We start from the raw sequence: 26,600 nt of genomic DNA, 5'->3' as shown, positions 1-26,600 counted from the left end.
TACAATGGGTTTATCTGCGGCACAATAGGCCTATTTGCTACACTTTCCATGCCATACATTTCCTTCCTGGAGCATCGCATCTCCATCCCCAACCCTTTTGGCTGCCAAAAGACATTCTGCAATGCAGAGACACAAGATGCTGGAATCTGGAGCAAACTGCTGAAGGAACTCAGCGGGCCGAGAATCATTTGTGAGGAGGGGAAAGCAATTGTTGAGCAATTCCTCTTCCCCCACAGATGTCGCTCAACCAGCTGAGTTCCTCCAACAAAAAAAAGTCTTCTGCTCTAGATCCCTGCAAAGTTTATTATTACTTAGAAGAGTGGCAGGACCTAAACTTTTAACATGTTAATACACACAGCACTTTTAACTCCACTGCTGCACTGCCGCCCGGGAGCACGGCCTGCCCAGTTCGCCGTACCCGTACCCCGCTCTTCCGCTGGCTGCTCCGCCCAGCAGAGTCCACGTGTTGAGCTGGGACACTGAACGCCGCCGGAGCAGGAGCAAAGCAAGCAGCATCGGGATGGCACCCAACGAGCTTGGTAAGTCGCACGCACATGGCGGTCGGTTGTAGAGGAAGTTGGAATTTGCACGATTCCGGTACTGATAAGGGAGGAGAAAGAGGAGGGGATAAGAGTTTGCACGGATTCCTGGGTTAATAAACACCAGCCTCTTGTGCCTCAATGCACCGCGCTGCTGGCTTTCTAGGGTTAGGTAGAAGAGTCTGCACTCTCTCCGGGTAGTTGAACCCGAGGATGGGTGTCGGCCCCAAACGTCGACTTATTTCCCTCCATAGATGCTGCCTGACCTGCTGAGTTCCTCCAGCACCTTTTGTGTATTGCTCCAGATTCCAGCATCTGCAGAATTATTTGTGTTTCCGGGTACTTGGGACGTGTTTGCACGTTCCTCCTGGGGGTTGGGGAAAGATTTCCTGCACGGATTCCTGAGTACCTGGAATGTGAGATGGTTTTACATGGCTTTCTGGGTACCTGGGAGTTGGTGAGGGATTTGCATGGTACTGTGGGCATAGTTTGCACAGTTCCCTGGGGCAGGGGAGGGGTTTGCATGGAGTCCTGGGTATCTGGGGGATGGGGTTGCACGGATTCCTGTGTACCTAAGTGAGCAGGGGTGGGGTATTGCATGGATTTCTTTAGGGGGAGGGCTTTTGCATTGATTCCTGGGTAGTTGATTAGGGGGCAAGGTTTGCGTGGACCCCTGGGTTCAGGGCGAGGGGGTAATATGTATGATTTTGTAGTGGGTGGAAAGCAGTGCCTTGATTGTTGAAGTGGGGGTTATTGGTGAGGTTGAATGTGTTTGAGGTGTTCAGTTGTTTGTACAGTTCCTGGAGTTTAGAGAGAGAGTCATTGGCTGGGGTTTACTCATTTCCTTATTGAGTTGAGGTTGAGGGATGTGCATGTTTGCATTGGTACCAATTACTTTTTGTTCAGAGCACTGTTTAGAGCCTAACTGGAGTTGCACATCCATTTCTGGGCATGGCACCTGGGTTAGGATCAGTTAGCCAAGAGTGACAGTGTACAGAATCACCCAGAATGTTCACTATTTAAAAAGTTAAATGAGGACCTGTGGCATAGATGAGGGGTGTGCTGACTTGAATATTGAATATTGAGGAGTTCTCTAATTGAGGTATTTGGCTAAGTTGAAGACTTTCCTCTTCAGGTGAATAATGAGGGTGATACCAGGCAACAGTTCTTTCACAGAATGTGATGGAATGGGAGTTTTCTCCCCAAAAGGCTGAGCCTTGAAGTTTCAACACTGAGTAGGTTAATTTTTGGAAAAGGGATGCTGTTCAGTGTACAGTCAGTTTCAATCTGAAGGAATGGGGGAACAGCCAAGAGGGAGTAACTGCTTGCTGCTGATCCCATGTCTCTCTTACCAAAGTTAATTCATGGGTTCATCCTCCTGAAAATGCTTGGGTTGATTTGAGGACCATTGAGGGTTTATGGAAGGTAGGCCAGGCCTAACAAATCCAATTGTCTATGTTTGAACAGATAATTGAAGTACTGATTGGGGACCTGCTTTTGTTATTTTTTAGACTCAACAAAAGGCATTTAATAAAGTTTATCTGAGCCTGTTAACTAATGTTGCCATTAACTGACACCACACTAAGGGATAATTTACTGTGGCCAATTATTCTACCAACCAGCACACTTTTGGGATATGGCAGGAAACCCACACAGTCATAGGGAGAACATGCAAACTCCATATAGAGAGCACGGGCAGTCAGGATCGAACCCGAGTCTCTGGAACAGTGATACAGTAGCCCCTAACTGCTGTGCTGCCGTGCTATAATGTTGAAGGTATGGGAATTAAAGAAAAAGGCAGCCAATCAAATTTGCAGGACTTGACCTGTGGCATCCTCTGAGGATTTCTGTCTGTTCTGCAACTCTTCACTGTACCGATGAACAACTTGAATGCCAGGTGTCCAAGGTTCCGAGTGATGCAAAGAGTGTAGAAAGCAGCTTAAAATTAAAATAAAGATATTCATAAATTTAAGTTCATGGGAAAACTAGCAAATGGATTTCAATATAAGAAAATACAAGGCTATCCACAAAAGGATAAAATGGAGTAGCTCTGCATGTGTACTTCAGTGGAGGGAAAACAAAAGTGGATTGTTTTAAAAATGTTGAGGGTACTAATGTGTACAAAAAGATCTGGGTGTGCTGGTTCATGAGATGCAAAAAGTAAATACTTAAAAGTCCAGAAAGCAATTGAGAAAGTAAGTGTATGTTGGCCTTTATTGCATAGGTGCTGGAATACAAAAGAAGGTCTGTTGACACTGTATAGGGTGTTGATCATCAACATGGGTGCACCTCAAGGCTGTGTGCTTTGCCCCCTGCTCTACTCTTTATACGCACATGACTATGTGGCTAAGTACAGCTTCAATGCCATCTTCAAATTCACAGATGGCACTACTCTTGTTGGACGAATCACAAGTAGCAATGAGTCAGCTTACTGGAGCGATAGAACACCTGGTTGAGTGGTGCCACAACAACAACCTCTCACTCAATGTCAGCAAAACTAAAGAGCTGATTGTTGACTTCAGGAAGGGGAAAGAGAGTGAAAATGTGCTAGTCTACATTGGGGGATTGGTGGTGGAGAGATTCAGCAGCTTTAAATTCCTGAATATTAATATATTGGATGACCTGTTCTGGGCCCAACACTTAGATGCAATTATAAGGAAAGCACACAAGCGTCTTTACTTAGAAGGTTTGGCTTGTCACCGAACACTCTAACAAACTTGTACAGATGTACTGTTGAAAGTATCCTGACTGGTTACATTGTGATCTGGTATGTCAATTCGAACACACAAGAGCATAAGAGGCTGCAGAGAGTAATGGACTCTGCCCAGTACATCACAGGCACATCCCTCTCCACGACTGGTAGTATCTACAGGAGGCGCTGCCTCAAGAAGGCAACATATAACATCAAAGATCCCCACCATCTGGGCCGGGCCGTGCCGTCTCTTCACAGCTACTATCGGGCAGGAGGTACAGAAGCCTGAAGTCCCACACCACCAGGTTCAAGAACAGCTACTTCCCTTCAACCACTCGGTTCTTGAACCAACTGGCAAAACCCTAATTACTACAGTTCAGCGAGACTATGATTACTTTGATCATTTTGCAATAAAAATAGACTTTTTTTGTTCTCATTGTGTTCTTGTAAAATTTGTATAATTTATGTTTTCCTTGTGAATGCTGCTTATATGATGCTATGTGCCTGTGATGCTGCTGCAAGTAAGTTTTTCATTGCACTTGTGCATACATGTACTTGTACATATGATAGTAAACTTGATTTGTGAAGCCACCGTTGGAGTACTGAGTGCAGTTTGGTTTCCATAATGTGATGAAGGATCTGCTGGTGTGGCAGAGATTTATTAGATGGATTCCTGGATGTGATTATCCATTCTCCATTCTAGGGTGGCAGAGGAAGCCCAGTTTAGACAGAGATGAGATGAAATTTTTACTGTGAGGATTGTTAATCCTTGGAACTCTCTTCCTCAAAGGGTATTGAACACAGAGTCTGAATTTTAAGGCAGAGATAGATAGATTCTTGATAAGCGAGGGGCTAAGGTGGGAAATGAATGGTGTCTAGGAGGTCAGTGGTGATGCGGAGTTGATGTTTCAGTCAAGACAACCATGATCTATTAAAAGGCAGAACAGTTTCAAGAGGATGATATCCTACTGTATGGCTGTAGATTCTGATGGAGCAGAACTTTTCGGTGGCAACTCCAAGGGTGCATTGCCTTGGGATAAAGGCTCGGCAGAAATGGCTCTCTGCAGAAAATTGTTGATCTTTGGATTCTCTGCAGCAGAGTTCAGTGAGTAGTATATGGAGAAAGGAAGTGGGGTGGGGAGATGAGGCAGGGTTTTGTCTCATTATTGAATGGTTGAGTAGGGTTGAAGAGTGGTATTGCCCACTTATGTTTTGCCATTTGAGTTATGTCTGTAGAATTTGAGGTCCTGGTGGATAGATCATTAAAATGTCCTGCATGTTTTTATGGCTGATGGACTGCTGGCTTTTATAGCCAGCGGACTGGAGTACAAGCAGGAGGTATGTGCTACAAAGCCCAGGTTCACTCTACTTGGCAACGTGCTTCACAGCTCCAACAATCTGGATTTGATCCTGACCTCTGGTACTGTTGGTACATAGTCTGCAAGTTCTCCCTGTAATCACATGGATTTCCTCCCCACATCTCAAAGATATGTAGGTTGGTAGATTAATTGGCTGTCACTAGTGTGTCGGTGGGTGGTAGAATCTGGTGGGAGTTGATAGGAATATGGGGAGAGTAAAATGGGACTAGTGTAAATGGATGCTTAATAGTCGGCAGGGACTCTCGGCTTAAGCACCTGTTTCAGTATTCCATGATTCTGTGAGCAACTGTGGGCAGCTGGTATTGGGAAGAATATGTTGGAGGAAATGTGTTGTTGATTTACTGTAGTGTAGCGGTTAGCGTAACGCTATTACAGTGCCAGCGAACCGGGTTCAATTCCACCGCTGTCTTTAAGGAGTTTGTACTTTCTCCCCATGACTGCGTGGGTTTCCTCTGGGTGCTCCGGTCCTCCCACATTCCAAAAGACGCACAGGTTAGGAAGTTGTAGGCATGCAATGTTGGTGCCGGAAGCGTGGCGACACTTGGGGGCTGCCCACAGAACATTCTGTTTTGGTTGTTAACGCAGAACGACACATTTCACTGTGTGACTAATAAACTTAAAAAAAAGGAATGATACCTGGATTTCAAGTGTTAAATAGAAAAGTGAGATTACACAAACTAGGCTTGTTTTCTGAGAAATTGAAAAGATTGTGGGATAATTTGGTTGTCTTCTCAGCCATTAGTGGGAACTAAGCGGAGGAAAACTAAGGTTGGGGAAACGGTCACTGTTGGTCAGGGATATAAAAACTGGAGCCAGGGCTTGGGGGGTGAAGTTAGAATCCTGGAACTGCCTTACAGGCAGTCCCTGGGTTCCTGAGACCTGCTCGGAACCCGAACTGTTCATAAAGCAGAAATGAACAAAAACAGTGCACAGGAGAGGATCACAGAAACAGCTGTGATGGGAGACTGAGCAGACGCGGGGAGAGTGGCCGCCAGCCCACCTCACTGACTCAGTGGGTGAGTCTGCTCAGCCCTCCCAGCTCTGCTTGGCTCGACCCGGCCCCTGATGGAGTGGGGGGGTGGGATAAGCTGTGAAGAGAAGGCATGCGGAAGTGCCCCATTCCCACCCAGCAGAATATGCCTGCAGCCCCACAGCAGCCAGCAAGTCCGTCCCACCGGTCCCCCAGATGCTTGTATGTATGTACGGGCTGTCCGTAAGTCGGGAGTTCACAAGCTGGGGTGGACCTGTATAGGAATGGCAGTGTATGCTAGATCAACTGATAATGTTAAAGTCTGAGCTGTTAATAGATCGTTAACCAATTTTATTAAGGGTCACAAGGTAAAGACAGGTATATGGAGTTAGGTCACAGATCAGCCATGATCTGGCCCAGTGCAGAACAGACTTGAGGAATTTAACAGCCTCCCTTTGCTACTTGTGACACTCATACTAATTTTGTCTTTCAGCATTGCTGAGCGTCTCTGATAAGACGGGTCTGGTGGACTTCGCCAGGAGCCTGGTTTCCATTGGCCTCTCCCTCGTGGCTTCTGGTGGGACAGCTAAGGCTCTGCGAGATGCTGGACTCGCTGTCAGGTGAAGGATGAGAGACCTGAGCAGTTTGTGAACATGTGGCTCTGCTCAGATACCTGAGTTTGAACCTTTTATGCCCTGTGATCGTCCAGCACACCAGATTGGTATCTACTTAAAGCAGGAAGGCTAAGGCATGATTCAGCCAACTGTTAAATAAATCATTGGATTAAATAGAAATGTCTGAATTCTTTCTCTCAATTTGGACATATTCAGTCAAAACCTGACAATTAATATTAAGGTTATTTGAAGGTCATTGTTATCAATCTTGCACCAATTTGTTTTTCTGACATCCATAAAGTCCTCAGTAAAAGTGAAGTGGAGATGCTGAGCTGAAGTGCATCGGTCAAAGTACTGCTGGGAATAAGTAGGTCTTCAGTGATGAGTGTTAGCTGCAAGAAGTCCCTTTGCAACATTAGGAAAATAATTAGCTACATAATTAAAAGGACAACAGGCTCCAAGGAAAGAAAAAATAAATTTCTTTCAGAGAGCTGACGCTGATACAATGGGCTGAGTTGCTACTATGCTGCATTTGTCTATGACCTTCAATGTATAACCTCGTGCAATCTTTCCCACTGGAACTATAGGAAGTACGATTAGTAAGTTTGCAGATGACACGAAAATTGGTGGTGCTGTTGATAGTGTAAAGGAGAGTCTTGGGTTACAGAACGATATTCATCAATTGAGGGGGTCACTTGGACGGAGCAATGGCAGATGGAACGAAATCCTGATGTGCATTTTGGAAGGTCTAATAATGATGGGATATGCACTGTGAATGGCAGTAATGAGGGGTAGAGGGACCTTGGTGTGCACATCTCTAGATCCATAAAGATGGCAACAAAGATAAATGGTGAAGAAGGCATATGGGATGCTGGCCTTCATTAGCTGGGGCATAGAATATAAAGGAGCTGATGGTAACAATTTCACAACTTTGATTAGGCAGCATCTGGAATATTGTGTGCAGTTTTGGTTGTCGCACTGTGTGATTGTACTGGAGGAGGTGCAGAGGAGATTCACCAGGATGTTGCCTGGGATGAAATGTCTTCCGTTATGAGGAGAGACTGGATAGGCTGGGTTCATTTTCCTTGGAGGTTTACAAAATTAATATCTTGAATCAGTAGTTTGTCTCATGTATATATAAAGAAATATGTATAAAACAGGCTTGGCTTGTATCCATTGGGAGTTTAGAAGAATAAGAGGGGACTTGATTGAAATGTATAAAATCCTGATGGTTATGACAGAGTGGATATGGGAAGGTATTTTCTCTTGTGGGAGAATCTTGAGCTGGGAGTCACTGATATTAAAAGTAAGGGGTCATTTAAAACAAAGGCGAGGTAAAATATTTACTCCTGATGGTCGTGACTACTCTTCTTCAAAGAGCATTGGAAGCAGTCATTGAATATTTTTAAGGCACAGATAGACAAATACTTGATAAGCAGAGGGGTGGGGGATGGTGAGAAGTTATCTAGAGCCACGTGTAAATGCAGAGCTGAGGTTACAGTCAGATCAGCCATGATCTTATTAAACAGCTGAGCAGGATGGCAGTGTCCCACATGTTGAATCTGAGCACGTTGTACAATGTGTTCGTATAGAATGTTAATGACCCTGTTTTTATAGGGAGGTGTTACTGTCTTCAATAGCATCTCTCATGCTCTTGGGATGTCCTCAAAGCACTTCCTAGTTGATATTTAAATCAAGTCACAATTGTAATACAAGAAATGTGGCTGCTGAATTGTGCACAGCAATATCTCACAGATAGCAGTGTGGTAGAGAGGCGCTGATCTTGCATTGATGTAGGATTAAATATTGTTTGAGAGATATGGCTGCGCCACATCAATGTAGAGCCATGGATCTTTTACATCAGCTTGACAGGGGAGATGGGTTTCAGTTTAAATATCCCATGCCAATTAAAAACACCTTTGATATGGCAGCACTCTGTCCGTCTGGGGTTTTTGTGCTTGTCTCTGGAGTAGGACTTGAAACCACAATCCTCTGACTCGGAGGCCTGAGTGTTGGCAGCTGAAGCTGTAACAGACTCTTCCGATGTCCATTTCAGTAACAGAGCTGGACACGTATGCCACCCCATGTCACAGAGCTGTCCAGCTTGTGGAAAGCAATTAATTAGTATTGTTTGCTTTACTTCCCAAGGGATGTGTCGGAGATTACCGGGTTTCCCGAAATGTTGGGAGGACGAGTGAAGACTCTACATCCTGTGGTACATGGAGGTGAGAGATTTCACTAAGGTTGAGAGGCTGATGGGGTGAAATGCTTTCTGTTGTTCGTGCTGCCACAGATTATTGAAGCTGTGTATTTGCTTGCTGGAGCTTTGCAATATCCTTTGAAGATGTGTGAAGTCTTGCATCTCCCAGTCAGACACAAAATAGATCTGGCTCCTCGATTCCCAGAAACAGAGTTAGCATTTTCAGGTCAATGACATTCCTAACTACAGTGGGTGGAATTATGGGGCTGAATTTGGAGCTGCTGAATTTGGAGCTGCTGAATGTCTTCCAATGGGAATGGAGGCTGAGCTCCAGGAGGGAACAGACTGCACCTCAGCCCTGCAGGATGTTTCACTGGTGTGTTCATGGAGTGTGGTGAGAGTTGAACAGTCCCTCCTCTTTTGGCCCTTTTACTGAACGCTGTGCAGATATTGTGTTAACCTGAATAACCAACGTGTCAGACTAGCTCCTTGTGAACTTCTGCCCTTGTGTTTCCATGTTTAGGTATCTTGGCTCGGAATATTCCAGAAGATGAGTCTGACATTGAGAAACTTGGTTTCAGCTTGATAAGGTGAGGTGGCTGTATGATGGAGAGCTACAGAGGGAGTATATCCCTGAGGGTAATGGTGCTGTTGCTATGATACCGGTTGATTGGGGATGGTGGGGAGGGCAGCAGTGGGAGATCTTGGTTTATGTCTCCCACCTGGCCAGGAACCCACCCTATGCAGTGCTGGGGTTGGAAGGAGCTGTCTTGTTCCCTTCCTTTCAGAAGGGGATGAGGTTGGGGCCAGTCCAGCAGTCCCTTGCCGTGCTTCTCAGGAGGTTACTGATGGCTTATTCTGCTGCGTGGGGCATCACAACCTGGAGTGACCTTTGTCTCCTCTCATGTGCAAATCTTGGCGGGCGGTTCTCTCTCTCCTCTGTCAGGTCTGGCAGGCTGGATTTTAACCCCTCATGGGAAAGGTGTTCCTTCCAACAGTGCAGCATTCCTTCAGCACCAGGAGTCTCAGATGGCGTTCTAAGGTGAAGTCTCCAAGGTGATGACCTGAACTTGTGACCTTCTGACCGTGGCGAGAGTGGCCGCCCGCACGAAGAACGTGCAAAGAGCCCTTCGGGAGGAGGATTCCATGGTCAGCAGATAGTAGGCGTGGAAGTTGATGCTCAGAAGGGAAATTCTGCCAGCAGTGTCTGTCCTGGTGGATTCTGTTGGAGCTGGAGTGTTGACATCTGTCACCTGTAGTCACAGTCTGAAAGTGGTGGCAGTGAGTGAGGAAATACCATACCCGACCTTCCAGCTCTCCACAGGATGAGCTGAATTCACAGATAAGCTGGGGTCATGTGACCTAACAGCCCGCCGTGACAAAGCATCTTTGGGCTGAGACGTTAAATCTGTTCCTCTCTGCACGGCTGCTGCCTGACCTGAGAGTATTTCCAACAGTTTCTGTTTTTATCTCCAGCATCTGTTGTGTTTTTGTTTGTTTTTTTTCACTCTGTGAGCACACTCAGATGAAATTATTGAGCTTCTGTTCAGTACAGGCACCCAACGTGGAATCTTGTTTGGCAGACTTGCTTTCAGGGGGAGTGGTGTATAATGTAGTAGGTATGAAATTTCAGAAACTGGCCATTACCTTGGGATCTCGGAATCCTTCAAGTTACTTCAGTCGGAATGAAGGAACTTCCAAAGTTCATTTACCTGTGGAATGTAGCAAAGCCAACCTGTACACAGCAAGCTCCCGTAAACAGAGTTCCACTCACAGCCAGGTGATCGTGGATGTCTGTTTCGGGTGGGAGTATGGGGGGGGGGAGGGGGTGGTATTAAATCTTCAATATAGAGCCAGAGGGAGTACAGTATGTATGGTCCAAATCCAGTACTCTGACAGTGCAGCACTCCTGCTGTGCTGGAATGACAGCCGAGATTGTATACCCGGCTTTGAACTGGCATCTTGGGGTTGGGAGTGCTGCAGACTGACCCATGGCTGAATCCAGATGGCGCAGTGGCACAGCTAGTCGAGCTGCTGCCTCGCAGCGCCAGAGACCCGGGTTCATTCCTGACCTTGGATGCTGTTTTGGATGGAGTTTGTATGTTCTCCCTGTGACTCTGGTGAGTTTCCTCTGGGTGCTCCTGTTTCTTCCCACTTCCCAAAGGCGTGTGGGTTGATAGGTTAAGTGGACGTTAAATTGTGTAGGTGAGTGGTAGAGTCTGGAGAGAGTTGATGGGAATGTGAGAACAATCACAATAAATGGGATTAATGTAAGATTTGTCTAACTGGATGGTTGATGATATGTCTATTATGTCTATGACTTGACATGTCAGTGAAGCAATGTGGACACTGGGCTTACCAGAAAGTCCTTACTCTGGTTAATGAGTACAAGGGCGATAGGTTTTCAGGTTTCTTGGGGTATACATTGCAGGAAGGGTCAGAGTTCAGGTGATTTCCCAAGAGTCAGGCACTTCACATTGGTCTCTCCTGTGGAACGTAGAATTTCTTTCTCCTCTTCACCTCGCCCCTCTGAAACTGATGGGAAATTTGGTGCTTCTCTTTTGCCCCAGTATCCCTCTCATGGTTAACTGATTTGGGGGGGGTGGGGATGAGATGCACAAGAGCCTGTACTGGGAATGTCCTGCTCTGCAAAGGCCCAAAACAGTGAGCACCAGAGAGGGACTGAGCCAGAGATCTTCAGAGGAGCAAATTTGGCACCAAAGTGCCAGTTATCTCACAAAAAAGTCTGGAAATGCACTGTGGCACAACAGGTAATGTCACTGCCTCGCAGTTCCAGTGACACGGGTTTGATCCTGACCTCTGGTGCTCTCTTTGTGGGATGTGCATGTTCTCCCCGTGACTGCAAGGGTTTCCTCTGGGGCACGGGTCTCCTCTTGTATCAATACAAATGTGCCATTTGTTTAATTAGCTGCTGTAAATTATCCCTGGTGTAGATGCACGCAACAGGAGAATCTAAGGGGAGTTCATGGGCAAGTGTGAGAGAGAATGTTGCAAAAGGCTACAGGGAAATAGGGAGGGGAGGTAATGGGTCTGATGAGATGGATCTTCTGGGGCATTCTGTGTCCTCATAAGTTGAGTGTTTTGCCACTGGTCTGATTGGAAATTGACCATTGAATAAAGTCATAAGTGATTATCTGATGCCTGAAAGTGAAGTTTCTTTGTTTTGTCATTGTTGAGTGAGGTATTTTGGGATGTTGCTGTCTTGTGGCTCAGTAAGTAGCAACTCCTTATAGAGGCTTCCTAATTCGTAAGGTTCAAGTCCCATTCCAGAGAGGTGCACAACTAAACATCGCCTGCAGTACTGAGGGGTTACTGCAGTGAAGGATGAGTTGAGAGATTAAACTGAGGTCCAGGCTCCTCCCTCATTGTTTGGTGCAGTGTGAACGTCAGCAGGAGAGGTATTGTGAACAATAGTTCGCCCTTGGTCAGCATTACCTTTGACGCCATCTGTTCTCCAGAGCTGTCACCTGCGGGTGGGCACCTTGTGTGGCTCCCTTTCACTCTTCACAGCTGTTTTTTTGTGTTTCTCCCTCAGGGTTGTTGTTTGCAACCTGTACCCGTTTGCGAAAACAGTCTCCGTTCCAGATGTGACCCTGGCCGAGGCTGTGGAGCAGATCGACATCGGTGGGTTTCTAGCTCGAGTTTAATTTACTTGGAAACAAGTAGCTTTGAAACCTCTTTACGTTGTCAGTTGCCTGTAACCCTCCTCATAGGGAAAGACTTGTGTTTCTGCGGCACCTTTTGTGACCTCAGGATCCAAAGGAATTTTGCTTCAATGTTGGAACTTAGGAAACGTGGCAGCCAATTGGTGCAGACCAAACTCTCCCAAACAGCAAGGGGATATCTGCTTCCGTGATGCTGGCTGTATAATAACCACCAGCCAGGAGGGAAGCTCTCTTTTATCTCTTTGAATGGGCAGAGTGGGGAGGTTAAGGGGTTGTCCTATTTTGAGACTATGACCCTTGGTTCTGGACACCTCTGCCAGGGGAACCATCATCTCCCCACCTACCCTCTTGAGCCCCATGAGTCAGTTGTGTGGAGCGGCCTGGGAGCAGCAGTCCTGCCTCACAAGCAGCACCAAGGGGAACATTAACCTCCAAGTTAAGATAAGATCAGGGATCTGTATTAGTCAGATGTACATTGAAACACACAGTGAAATACATCTTAGGAAGGAAAATATTTTGTTGGTCTTCAGTGCAAGAGGATTTCAGTACGAGGGAAGAGATCCTTGCTCCAGTTATATAGACCTGGAGTATTTTGAACATATCGTGTCTTCCTACCTAAGGAAGGATGTACGTGATGGAGGGAATGCAGTGAAGGTTATCAGCTTGATTCCTGGGAGGAGATTGGCCCTGCAGAGAAAGATTAAGCATACTGGACCAGTAGCTGTCTTGAGTTTAAAGGCTGTCTTGAGTTTGAAAGGTTCAAAGTTCTTACGGGACTTGGAAGGGTTAGGGTTAGGTGGTCCCTTGGTCATGGTGTCTGGAACCAGGGAGGTCATTGTCTCAAAATGAGGGGTGTTGACCACTCATGGCAGAGTTTTTAGAAGAAATCTCCTTACCAAGCAGGTGGGTGGTGAATCTTTGGAATACTTTGCCCAAGATGGCTTCAGAGGCTGGGTTGCAGATACTAAGGGGTATGGGGTTAGTTAGTGCAGGAAAGTGATGCTGAGGTGAAAGGTCCTGTTCAATATTGGAGCAGGCAGGAGGGTCTGAAGAGTCTGGCCTATTTTGTATGTTCCTCAACTCCCTTTAGCCGGGACCTAGGAAGTCTTCAATCTGTATAAGTATCCGAGGCAAGTGACCTCATTAAAATATTCAAATGAGGATTTCACCTCCTTGGATGAGGGTTGGTTGTTCTATACCTTGTTAATGAGAACGGGGAGGGGATACTTGGTGAGCTGTGCTGTCTGTAAGGAGTTTGTATGTTCTCCCCGTGTCTGCGTGGGTTTCCTCCGGGTGCTCCGGTTTCCTCCCACATTCCAAAGATATATGGGTTAGGAAGTTGTGGGCATGCTATGTTGGTGCCAGAAGCATGGCGACACTTGCGGGCTGCCCCCAGAACGCTCTATGCAAAAGATGCATTTCACTGTGTTTCGATGTACATGTGACTAATAAAGATATCTTGAGGTTTTTAACACTTCCTTTATTTTTGACCTATGGCCACCCATTATCCAATGAGTCTGACCAAGCAGCACACCTTTGGTTGTGCCTGGGTGTGTCAGGATGGGTAAGGTTGCCCCTTTCCCACTGCCCTGACTGTGGGCATGTGCCATGCTGTTTGTGCTCAGTGTGCCTTGTAACTTCCCACAGGTGGTGTGACCCTGTTGCGTGCAGCAGCAAAGAACCAGACCCGTGTGACCGTGGTGTGTGATCCCAGTGACTACAAGTGTGTTGCCCGGGAGATGGAGGCCTCTGAGCACAAGGACACCTGTGCAGAGACCAGGAGAGCCTTGGCATTGAAGGTATTCTCTTTCTTTACAACATAATGCTGAATTTTGAACTTTCACACCTTTGGTGGGGGTGGGAGGGCAGCATTGGATTTCTTTCCTCGCTTCCTGTACTGTTCCCTGTCCATACTGTGCGTGGGACCCTGCCTTCAGCTACTTGATTGTGGCCCTTGACAGGCAGATCCCTGGCCTCGCCAACCATTGCGTGGGACTGGGACTCAGTCTGGCCTTTGCGAACTGACTTGGAGCTTCCTGGGAATCGGCTGAAAACCAGGGTTTGGCCGAGAGACTTCCCGTCGGACGTGTCACCCGGGAATTCTGAACCAAACTCATAGTTTTGTTTCTTGCACTACTGCCTGCTTGCTGTCCTGTTCTGCTGGGTACCTGAGGTCTGCTGTAGTCCAGGGGTCAAGGTCACCCTTTACACCTGGGTCTAGTGCTATGTTTATTAATGGGTTCTCCACTGTCATCTCGGATCCCTGATTGCCGTTAGCGTTTTAATTTAACTTGCAGAGTACTGCTGCAGCATTGCGGTCCAGGTTGTGTTCTGTACTGACTGGTGTTTCCTGCAGCCATACAAAGTCAATGGTTGCTTTAACTCTGCCACTCTCTCTCTCTCCTGAGGCCTTCACTCACACAGCCCAGTACGACGCAGCGATTTCTGATTACTTCCGGAAGGAATGCGGTCAGGGAGAGTCCCAGCTCCAGCTGAGGTACGGGATGAATCCCCACCAGACCCCTGCGCAGATCTACACACTGAGGCCCAAGCTCCCGATCAAAGGTGAGCAAGCAGATACGTAGTGCTAGGGTGCTGGGTTGACGCCTGCTCAGAGAACATTGGGCAGTGTCCGTTAATGCGGTGCCTTTCAGTGACCCTGAATGCGCCAAGTTGTTTCACGGCTTCTGTTGTGTAATTGCTCTTGTGACATTGGACACGCAGCAGCTGGTGTGTGCACTGCAAGATCCCAAGCAAGCGTGTTCCTCATTAACACACAGATGACCGCACAGTGCTTCTCAGCTCCAGTGACCCGGGTTCAATCCTGACTTTGGGTGCTGTCTGTGTGGAGTGTGCATGTTCTTCCCGTGAGTGTGAGTTTCCTCTGGGTGCTCCAGTTTCCTCCTAAAGATGTGTGGGTTAATTGGCCCTTCGTGTGTAGGTGAATGTTAGATCTTTGTGGAGATGGGGGGGTGGGGGGGGTGGTGGGAGTGCGTGGCTTGATGAGAACGTGTGAAGTATAGAATGGGATAAGCATAAAAGATTGATGGTCCGCATGCACTCAGTGGGCCGAAAAGCCTGTTTCTGTACTCTGACTCTACACTCTATAAATGTACACCTTCAACCTGCTGACCTTTGAAATACTGTTGTGCTATGATGAGGGCTGGGTTAGAGTCCCAGCTAAAAGTTGGCATCTCTGATGTTGCAGCACTCCCTGGCCCTTCAGCCTGGGTTACCGGCTCAAGGTTCTGGGGGGCTTGAACACAATTTAAAGTTACCAGTTTGAGCCTCGACTGACACGTTGTAAGTGTTATGTATTGCGTTAGGGAAGACTCCGGATGTGGTCCTCATTCTACCCCTCTCCCTTGACAGTTCTGAACGGATCACCTGGCTTCATCAATCTGTGTGATGCTCTGAATGCCTGGCAGCTGGTGAGGGAGCTGAAACAGGCCCTGGGTCTCCCTGCTGCTACCTCCTTCAAACACGTCAGCCCTGCAGGTAAGGACTGGAGCGCCTTGGCTTGTCAAAAACTTGAATACTGCAAGTTGTCCGTGTAAGGTGCATGTCACTGGATGTTAACCACACTCAATGTAAAAGGGCCAGATACCACTGTAAGAGTAATGCATTAACATCTCTGCACCATACTGATGTGCATTAAGTCTTGACTTGTGAATCTCTAGAACTTGCACCACTCTACTGTATCCTTCACATAAAAGGCACCCTGTCCTTCACTTCCCTGTTAGTTGTAAGAACTTGATGGACCTTGACATTAGTTCACCGCTCAACACTGTAGGGAGTTTGGGCTCATAATTAGCAGAGTAACAATGTATTAATTCTTAGTCTCTGGCAATGAACTTCTAGGACAGACAGGGAGCGCCATTAGTTCTCGTTTCTGTATTTTTCTTGGAGATCGTAAACATTCCAATTATTTTTCTTTCCTTTCTCTAAATCCAGTCGTCCTTATTTATTTTGCCTGATTTGACCCAATCCCTTTCTCCCTGTGAACTTTGTTTCCATCAGTGCTGCTGCTTGTATGGGCCCCAGTACCTGGTACCATCACAAGGCTCCTCCAAGTTTGCCACTTCTTATTGAGGTTGGAGTAGACTACTTGGTCCCTCTTGCCTGCTCTGTTGACCTGTTACCTCAGCACCATTTCCCTGAACTAACCCCACATCTTGATTCCCTGAATATCCAAATGTCAGTTGATTTCCATTTTGGGTATACTCAAGGTTCTCTTGGGTAGAGAATTCTGAAAATTCACCATCTGGGTGAAGAAATTTCTTCTCACCCCAGTCCTAAATGGCTTACTTCTATTTTTTTGAGACTGTGGACCATCCCCCAACATTCTGGACACAGTCACGGGACTGTGATTCCACAGCCAGGGAAAACATCAACTCCACTTCCTTGTATTCAAACCCTGTTTCAGTGAAATTACTTCTCATTTTTGTAAATTTTACGCAGAAGTGATTTTGATAAACAATTTTTTCAGATTATTTTGTTTGGATATTTTGCAACTAACCTGTGTTTTGGCTCTGAAATATGTGTTTTTATGTGTATTGATTTTTTTGCTGATTTGCAAAATTGCAAGCATTTGAGGGGAAAAATACATGGTACAATGTGTGCGTTCTGTGCTTTGGTGCTGTAATGTTGCTGTTCTGCCACTAGGTGCAGCTGTTGGGGTGCCATTGACAGAGGAGGAAGCCAAGGTCTGTATGGTGCACGACAAGTTCAATGATCTCACTCCTCTGGCCACAGCCTATGCCAGAGCCAGAGGTCAGTACGCACTCTCCCTCCTGCTTAAAGTTGACTGGGGAGGAGAAATAATGGGACCTGATTTGTGGAAAGAAATAAGAAGTAGAGCAACCGAGTCAGCCCCTTGAAGTTGCTCCACGGTTCCAGTTAATTGTGCTTGATTCCATATCCTTTACAACTTTATCCAAAACGGCAAAGCTCGTCCGCGACACTTGAACTGTCAGAGAGCGAGTCCTGACTTTCCACACCTGAGGTGTTGAAGGGTTTCACAGAACATAGAACTGTACAGCACCGGAACGGGTTCTTCGTCCCTCAATATCTATACTGACCATGATTCCAGATGAAACTAATCCTCTCTGCCTGCATATGGTCCATATCCCTCCATTCCCTGCCTGTTCATGTGCCTGTCTAAAAGCATCTTAAATGCCACTATATTATCTGCTTCCTCCACCACCACATCTGGCAGCTTGTTCCGGGCACCTATCACTCTTTGTGTTTTTTTAAAAAAAAACTTGCCCTGCACATCTCCTTTAAACTTTTCCCCTCTCATCTTAAAGCTGTGCCCTCTGGTATTTGACACTTTTACCCTGGGGAAAAGACTCTTGATTATCTACCCTGTCTATGCCTCCCATAATTTTATATACTTTCTATCAGGTCTTCCCTAAGCCTCCAATGCTCCAGAGCAAATAATCCAAGTCTATCCAACACTTATAGCTAATACTCTCTAATCCAAGGGAATTCCCTTGTGACCGAGCTCTGAGTTTTGGGTTATTTCCCCTTTACTTTGATACATTTCTCCAACCTAAATATAAACTACCTTCTTATGCTCAGCGTCAGTTCCATCATCAGTGAATTGTTGGCCGAGGAACAGCCAGACCAGTACCCATCCCTGGGCCTGACCCTGTCATCCAGGCCTAACTCACACCCCACCCACACCTGGGCCTGACCCCATCACACTCCTTGCCTGACCCCCTCATTGAGCCCTTCACCCCCAGCTTGCTTGTTTACCATGCCTGATTCCCATCATTGCGACCCCCCCCCCCCCCCACCCCTCACACCTCTCTTGTTGATTAGATGATTATCTCAGAGACCAGAAATGTGTTGATTTCAACTCTTGATGTACTCAGCAACTGGGCATACTGAGTTTGTTTTTCGGTCACTGTCCCTCAGGCATCTTGAAGGTTCTGACAGTTCCTCGTCTAGTGAGTTTCTTTCTGATCGACGGTACAGTCCTCCCCAGCTCATGAGTGACTAACCTAAATATAGCTTGTACACACGAGCAAACATCTGGGAGACCAGTGGAATGGATTTGCTGTCTGCTGCAGGGCTGCAGGCATCTTCTTCCGTGCAGGAATTCTGTTCGCGGCTGCGTTTCCAACTTGCAAACGGTTCACGGGAACGGAACCCTGCCGTGACCTGGGGAGGGCCTGCAGTGAGCCATCGCCCTCCCTGGTTGTGGTTTGGAATAGGTTGGCGCGGAATCCCACCCAAACTGTGCTGTTGTTTCCCCACAGGTGCTGACAGGATGTCCTCTTTTGGTGACTTTGTGGCCTTGTCAGACGTCTGTGATGTTCAGACCGCCCGGATAATCTCCAGAGAGGCAAGTCCAAGAAGGAGGGTGTTTGCATAAAGCTCGGTGGTTGCAGTAACCAGAACTCCAAAGGTTATTTTGGGCCTTGGAAAGGGGGGGAGTGTGAGGTAGAAGAAAATCATCTCCACCATTGTCAAATATGTGCTGTCCAGCTTCGTTAGAAATCAGACCTGAATTTATGCAGATCCTTGTAAAATGTCCCACAATATTGTAAAATATGCAGTGTGGAGCAAATATTGGAGTTTTTGGCTAACACGAGGGGGCATAATTTTAAAGTGATTGGAGGAAGGTATAAGGGGGATGTCAGGGGTAGGTTTTTTACACAGAGAGTGGTGGGTGCGTGGAATGCACTGCCGGCAGAGGTTGTGGGGGCAGATACATTAGGGACATTTAAGAGACTCTTAGATAGACACATGAATGATAGAAAAATAGGGGGCTATGTGGGAGGGAAGGGTTAGATAGATCTTAGAGCAGGACAAAATGTCAGCACAACGTTGTGTTGTAGTGTTCTATGAGTTGCTACATCAGGATTGTAACCACCAGAGCAGGTCAAAGGCCGAGTATCCTGCAGCAAATGACTTGCCTCCTGATACCCCTTTCTGCCTAAGCCTACCAGTTCTGTCTCCAATAAGGGAGGGTCTAACCAGATCCTCTTGATATTCAGTGGCATTACTGAGCCTCCGCCATCAGCCTTGGGAGAGGAGTCATTACCAGAACCTCAGCTGAACCAGCTACATAAATAATGTGGCTATGTATTCGTAGCCACTGAAACTGATTATTGGTAGCGAGTGACTCACCTCCTGATACCCAAAAGTCTTTCTTCTGTCTGCAAGGCAGGAGTGTGGTGGAATACTCGTGCCTGGTTGAGTGCAGCTCGAACTTGATGGCCACTTCCCCCATCCACCCTAAAACATTCATTCCCCCCACTTTAAGCGCACAGTGGCTGCAGTGTACACCATCTACAAAATGCACTGCAATTATCCTCCCAGGCTGCTCTGACAGCAACCCACCACCTCCCAAACCCATCACTTCCACCACCAAGAAGGACACTGTCATCTGCAGGTTTCTGTCCCTCCTGACTTGGAAAGATATCATTGGTCCTAAGTCATCTCTGGGTCTAAATCCTGGAACTTGCTTCCCCAACAGCACTGTGGGAGGACATTCACCAGAAGGACTGCAGTGCTTAAAGATGTTGGCTTGCTACTGCCTTCTGTAGGGTGGTTGAGGATGGGTATTAAATTCTGGCATTGCCAGTGATTTCCTCATACAGAAAAATTATAAAGGAATTGCTCTGATTCTGGCCAAAATGCTGGTTCATAAAGGTTTCGCTTGACTTCCCTCATAATGAGTGCCTTGTTAATCTGAGGGTCCTTTTCTTAAATGCTTTCTTATCCTGCCCTGCCACTTTCATTGACTTATGCCATTAAGTCCCCAGATCTCAGTTTCTTGTACCCCTTTAGGAATTTAGCCCTCTGATTACATTTTCTCTCCTCGCTCTTCCAACCCAGTGTCATACTTCACATCACAGCATTAACTTTCATCCCTCAGATGGCCTGTTTTCCAGCCTGTCTACATCTCCTTGCAGTATATTGCACCACAAAACTTTTATCCTTTCGGTTATGCCATCCAAAACCTCTTACCAAGTTAGTTGAGCACAATTTGCCTTCAACAAATTCTTGCAGGCTTTCTCTAATCAATCATGCAGGCGACTGCTAATTCTGTCCCTGATTGTTTCTGAAACATTTGCCACCGCCAAGGTTAAACTGACTGGCCTGCAGTTGCTGGGTTTACCCTTGCATCCTTTTTGTTTAAACAAAAGTGTAACACAGGCAATTCTCCAGTTGTCCGAAACCCTGTACAGACATTTTGGAGAGTTATAGCCAATACTGTTAGTCTCTCAGCAACCTAGAACGCACCCCATCTGGACTGGGTTATTCACCCCCTGCAAATACAGCAGCTTGTTCAATACCTTCTCTTCATCAGCTCTTAGCCCATCTAAATCCTTGACCACCTCTGAGGCTCCAGCCCTGTTGTCTTCTATGGTGACATTCATTCAGTTCCTCAGTGGTGCCCTGTCTCCAAGAGCAGATCTCCCTTCTCCTCTCCTACTCCTCCTCTTACCCTCTGACTGATTTCGTACCTCGGAAAGGCGGGATTCTCTTTTATGTCTGCCACCAAACTTGTCTTTGCATTTCACGCTTTATTATGCCTTGTAAGTGGATTGCAAGGGGAAAGGGTGAGCCAATAGGGAATTGCAGTTCCTTGGTTAAAAGCATTGCAAGTAGGAACTGTACTTTAGTGAAGCCCGTCTATAGGGATCTAGCAGCAGACGCTTCCTGCAACTTCTCTGAAGATACTCATGTTACAGGTCTCAGATGGAATCATTGCTCCAGATTACGAGGGGGAGGCCTTGGAAATTCTGTCCAAGAAGAAAAACGGGAACTATTGTGTCCTTCGGGTGAGTGAATTAATCAGCCCTGTGTGCTCTGATGTGATACCTAGCTTTACCTCTTGTCTTCAGGATGCTGTACGGAGTTTTGCAGAAGGGACCAAAGAATTGACCTGGAGTTCTGATTGCCGGTGGTCTGTTATTTACTCTGGTTTTTCCGCTCTGCAAGTCGTTAGAATGCCATTGAGTGGACATAAGTGGTTTCTCTGCTAAGGGTTTGCTGAAGGAGGGGGACTGTCTTTCTTGTCCTCTTTTATCCCTGCTCTTGAACCCCTCCCAAGAGGTGTATACTGGTCCAGGCAAACCCTTGAATCCTAGGATCAAGCCTCTGGGCTGACTGCCTGGTCACACACGGCCTGTGTGTTCACATGCTAAGTGGCTGAGAGAACATATGCACTAGCATTAAGATTGCATCAATTACAGGCATGGCAAAGGAGATAGTTTAAGAGTGAACTATGCCCAGGTTTATAGGCTGTCTCTCTTTTCTTAGATGGACCCAGAATATGAACCAGATGAGCTTGAAACCCGAATGATTTTTGGATTGCACCTGGCCCAGAAGAGGAACAACGCACCCATCGATCGCTCGCTGTTCAAAAACCAGGTCACCTCATTGACAGATGTGAGTGGTTAGAAAGCATTCTTTCTGATGGAATCACTTGTATGCCCAGTTCAGAGGGCAGGCGGCAGCTCGGTTTGACATCTCGCCCAGAGAGCGTGCTCTCCCTGCTGAGTGTTGCTGTCTGCCAGCCAGGGGCTTATGCTGAAGTCTCTGGAATGGTCCCTGAAACCATTGACTCAGCCCAGGGTAATTGACTGGCAGGGTGAAACAATGTGGATTTTGGAAGTCTGGGGCCAGCAAAAGCAGAACACTGTGTGAAGGTGCGGCAGTTCAGGAACATCATAAAAGACCTGCCCTGCTGAGCGTTTCTAGCAACTTTTGTCACTATTTCCTGCCTGTGCTTGGAATCCTTTGTTTAATGGGATCATGGGTCAGGAGCGGCAATCATTCTTTATGAAATCAGGACAAAACAAGGTTGGATGCTGGCAAATGAGCCCTTGTGATATGGGAAGTGAGGAGGAGCTGGCTGACTCTGTGACTGATTACGTTCTATCACACACACAGCGAAGGCTCCTCTCTGGTTACAAAAGGGCCATGCCTTTGAGTGTATAATGCATACACTGCTGAAGGGCTGCTTGTTTTTACCACATTGCTTCTCTGATTACCAGGAGTACAGTTACTTGTGATAGGAGTCTGTTTAAGGCTGTTTTTGTAACTGGAAGAGCCCAGCACCGTCGCCAGGTGAGAATTCGGGCCTTGTCCGCTGACCAGCCTGAAGTTGCTCGCTTGCGAGCATCACCTCAGCTTTGGCTCCAAGTCCGTCAGGGCTCCCACTTCAAGAAGGCAACCATGAAGTTGTCCGCAGTGGCATGTCACCCTGAGGAACTAATGGGCCTCCTCTAATGTATGGAGGTGACCCTTGTCCTCTGCCCTGGCTCCCTGTCCAGCTCCCAGGTTGTTCCGAAGGTGGTTACCAGCTCTCCCAAGGCCCTCAGCTTGACTTCCTATGCCTGGCTACGGTGGGGCATCATTCCGATGGGGGAATTCCGCATCCAAAGCCAAACCCCGGTTCAGATTGAAGCCTGTGTCAGCAGACAAAGGGCGTCTCCAGGGGCTGAGTCTGTTGTAGGGCAGTCCGTCACCTTAGTCGCCTCTCCCGCTCAGATTGCCCAACCTCTGTTCGATTGGCTTCCTGCAGCCAGACCAATGCGAGAGTGTTCCTGGACCTTGGGGCCAGTGGGAGTAACTTTCAAGCAGGGGCAGCCTTCCATTGGTTACTTCACTGACATTGACTCCTCCCCCTCTCTCCACTCTTTCCTCCCTCCCCCCCCCCCCCCACCCCACCTCCCCTCCCTCCAGCTGCCAGAGTCTGCCATTCGTGACCTGATAGTGGCCAGCATCGCAGTGAAGTACACTCAGTCCAACTCGGTGTGTTACGCCAAGGACGGCCAGGTGAGTGGGGCATTGAGTGGGTGGTCCTCGCCTTCCATCTCCTGAGGGGAACTGAGGCAGCGAGCAGCCTCGTGCCTCTGCAGAGGAAGCAGTTGCGATGCATGCCCTCCTGCTTGCAGGCAGGAGGCAGTCAGCTGGAGTAAGGGGTACGGGCTTAATTGTGATAAAATTTGAGGAAATGCTTGTCGCCCATGGATGATGAGGTCTGGAACTCGCTGTTACTGACAAAACCGTCCACTTCCTTTAACTAGAACCTGATACCCTGTGGACCACTGGGCTGCTAGCAGGAGCTGAGGGTGGGCAGACCCAAAGGTATTTCAGCTGGCATGGATGTACTGGGATTTTCTGTGGTTCTATTAATCTTACCCTACATTTCCCAAGTCATACATCACCTTGCCCTCCCCTACCTGTGCTACTGTGTACCTGTTCTCCGTGTACCCTCTCCTCTAGGACTGGATCCCTGCTCACAGCCTGCTCCCTGTGTAGACACTTGCATGCTCCCTTCCTGTGTACCTCTTGCTTTCCAGTACCACTGCTCTTGCTTCCCTCCATTATGTTCCCATCCCCAGTTTCCATTCTCTGTAGTAAAGCCTCCAGCTTCTTGGGGAAGACTGTGTCTCCATCCCACTGGAGCCACCGTTATTGACCTTCACTGGGACAAGGGTGAATAGGAAGGCAGAACCAGGTCATTTCTGGGTATTGTGATCTTTTAGTGCTTGGCAGGTACTGAGAGTGGTAGGTATTATTTGCATCTTTGGAGAAGGGGAACAAGTTCCCCACTGTAACGATTCCGACTGCCCTTCACTGCAATTTTGTGACTCCTTCCTTTGCCCAGTAGCTGCAAGAGTATGGTGGCATGCAAAAGTTTGGGCACCCCTGGTCAAAATTTCTGTTACTGTGAATAGCTATGTGAGTAAAAGATGACCTGATTTCCAAAAGGCATAAAGTTTAAGATGCACTTTTCTTTAGTATTTTAAGCAAGATTACTTTTTTATTTCCATCTTTTACAGTTTCAAAATAACAAAAAAGGAAAAGGGCCTGAAGCAAAAGTCTGGGCACCCTGCATGGTCAGTACTTAGTAACACCCCCTTTGGCAAGTATCACAGCTTGCAAATGCTTTCTGTAGCCAGCTAAGAGTCTTTCAATTCTTGTCTGGGGGATTTTTGCCCATTCTTCTTTGCAAAGGGCTTCTAGTTCTATGAGATTCTTGGGCTGTCTTGCATGCACTGCTCTTTTGAGGTCTATCCACAGATTTTCGATGACGTTTAGGTCGTGGGACTATGAGGGCCATGGCAAAACCTCAGCTTGTGCCTCTTGAGTAGTCCATTTTGGATTTTGAGGTGTGTTTAGGATAGTTATCCTGTTGTAGAAGCCATCCTCTTTACATCTTCAGCTTTTTTACAGACAGTGTGATATTTGCTTCCAGAATTTGCTGGTATTTAATTGAATTCATTCTTCCCTCGACCAGTGGAAATTTTCCCCGTGTCACTGGCTGCATCACAAGCTCAAAGCATGATCGATCCACCCCCGTGCTTTAACAGGTGGAGAGGTGTTCTTTTCATGAAATTCTGCACCCCTTTTTTTCTCCAAACTTTCCTGCGTCCTCACCACAAAATTCAGCGTCAGAAGTTTGCAAAGGAACATCCAAACAAGCCTGATGCATTTTGGAAACAAGTCCTGTGGACTGATGAAGTTAGAATAGAACTTTTTGGCCGCAATGAGCAAAGGTATGTTTGGAGAAAAAAGGGGTGCAGAATTTCCTGAAAAGAACACCTCTCCAACTGTTAAGCACGGGGGTGGATCGATCATGCTTTGGGCTTGTGTTGCAGCCAGTGGCACGGGGAACATTTCACTGGTAGAGGGAAGAATGAATTCAATTAAATACCAGCAAATTCTGGAAGCAAACATCACACCATCTGTTTAAAAAAAATCTGAAGATGAAAAGAGGATGGCTTCTACAACAGGATAACAATCCTAAACACACCTCAAAATCCAAAATGGACTACTCAAGAGGCACAAGCTGAAGGTTTTGCCATGGCTGTCACAGTCCCCTGACCTAAACATTATCAAAAATCTGTGGATAGACCTCAAAGGAGCAGTGCACGCAAGACGGCCCAAGAATCTCTCAGAACTAGAAGCCTTTTGCAAGGAAGAATGGGCAAAAATCCCTCAAACAAGAATTGAAAGACTCTTAGCTGGCTACAGAAAGCGTGTACAAGCTGTGATGCTTGCCAAAGGGGGTGTTACTAAGTACTGACCATGCAGGGTGCCCACACTTTTGCTTTGGGCCCTTTTCCTTTCTTGTTATTTTGAAACTGTAAAAGGTGGAAATAAAAAAGTAATCTTGCTTAAAATATTAAAGAAATGTGTGATCTTTAACTTTATGCCTTTTGGAAATCAGGTCATCTTTTACTCGCTTAGTGATTCACAGTAACAAATTTTGACCAGGGGTGCCCAAACTTCTGCATGCCACTGTAATTGAGTACTCCAAAATTATGAGAGACCTACACAAGGTGAGCTCTAACCAGGGGACATAGACACTGGGAGATGAGAGAAATTGCTGTAGATCAAACTGCTCATGGAAGTGAAGTCTGCACCTTTGTGATGGAAGGGCATTGTGTGTCTGGTGGTTTTGTGGGTTCCTGTTTCCTCACTAGTCTCTTGGTTGCTTTCCCCAGGTTCTGGGCATTGGTGCAGGTCAACAGTCTCGCATTCACTGCACCAGGCTGGCAGGTGACAAGACCGATCACTGGTGGCTCCGTCATCACCCGAGGGTGCTGGCCATGAAGTTTAAAACAGGCACGAAGCGGGCTGAGATTGCCAATGCCATCGATCAGTACGTGGGCGGGCTGATAGAGGTAACATGCAACCCGGTGCCCGTGTGTTGTCCGGCGTAGACTTGACAGAGAGTTGGTGCTCTGCTGGTGGGCCAGAATCTTCCAGAGGCTTTGAAAGTTTATACACCCCGAAACTCTGGGGGGATAAGGACAGCTCCTGTTTGCTTGTTCTCCATCTGTGACCCAGTGGGTCTGTGTGAAGATGCAAACTTTTGTGCCTCACTATTTTCTTGTCCCTCATGGATAAACAAAGAGACTCTAAACCAAGATTTAGGACAATTTGATCTTTATTAACACTCAAGTTACTTAAGCATATATGTGTACCACTGACTTCTAACAACTTCATATTTGATTTACTATTCCAACTCATCACTTGTATTAAATTACAAGACTCATGCCTTGGACAAATGCTACCTGGATGAGATAAATTGGCCAGATTCACTGCAGTAGGCTTATAGTCTTCTGAGTTCTGAATTCAGGGCCCTCTTTCTTGCAATGCTTGTTCCCGGGTTGCACTCGCAATGTCTTGGACTGTCCTTTTTCCTCAAATTTTCCACAGCTTTCTTTTGTTCTTACCCCAGCCCAGGACTCTCATGATTCTGAAGTCAATCATTTCAAATTGTCATTCATCCAAGAATCGGGTAAACAAAACATCCTCCTTTCCTTATCAGGCCAGAGAGTTCTTAATTATAAAGATGCCTGTTCGTACTTTCAGTGCATTATGCAGTCCCTTCACAAGATGGCTGTTCCCAGACACTCTTGTCTATTCTGTTTTTCATGGCCAAATCATATAGCTAGAACGCTGTCCTGGCAGTGCTCTCGCCAGGTGTCAGTCACATAACCTTCCTTCACTGTACTACTTTGTTCTGTGACTCCCAGC

General features: G+C 46.9%; 1 protein-coding gene across 1 annotated transcript in view; it reads left to right on the top strand.

Moving 5' to 3' along the window:
* Positions 1-394: 394 nt before the first annotated feature.
* Positions 395-26,600, top strand: part of atic (5-aminoimidazole-4-carboxamide ribonucleotide formyltransferase/IMP cyclohydrolase) — a 31,551-nt gene continuing 5,345 nt past the window's right edge. Inside the window, exons 1-14 of the mRNA XM_052029446.1 lie at positions 395-539; positions 6,074-6,200; positions 8,343-8,419; positions 8,918-8,984; positions 11,951-12,039; positions 13,728-13,879; positions 14,489-14,645; positions 15,453-15,578; positions 16,746-16,853; positions 18,347-18,432; positions 20,792-20,881; positions 21,363-21,491; positions 22,791-22,883; positions 25,562-25,741. Coding sequence (XP_051885406.1) covers positions 521-539; positions 6,074-6,200; positions 8,343-8,419; positions 8,918-8,984; positions 11,951-12,039; positions 13,728-13,879; positions 14,489-14,645; positions 15,453-15,578; positions 16,746-16,853; positions 18,347-18,432; positions 20,792-20,881; positions 21,363-21,491; positions 22,791-22,883; positions 25,562-25,741 — 1,500 coding nt within the window. The 5' untranslated portion in view covers positions 395-520. The remainder of the gene's footprint in view (positions 540-6,073; positions 6,201-8,342; positions 8,420-8,917; positions 8,985-11,950; positions 12,040-13,727; positions 13,880-14,488; positions 14,646-15,452; positions 15,579-16,745; positions 16,854-18,346; positions 18,433-20,791; positions 20,882-21,362; positions 21,492-22,790; positions 22,884-25,561; positions 25,742-26,600) is intronic.

The sequence above is a fragment of the Pristis pectinata genome, chromosome 1, assembly GCF_009764475.1.
Source record: "Pristis pectinata isolate sPriPec2 chromosome 1, sPriPec2.1.pri, whole genome shotgun sequence".
Classification (NCBI taxonomy): domain Eukaryota; kingdom Metazoa; phylum Chordata; class Chondrichthyes; order Rhinopristiformes; family Pristidae; genus Pristis; species Pristis pectinata.
This window is presented reverse-complemented; position numbering and strand designations above follow the sequence as displayed.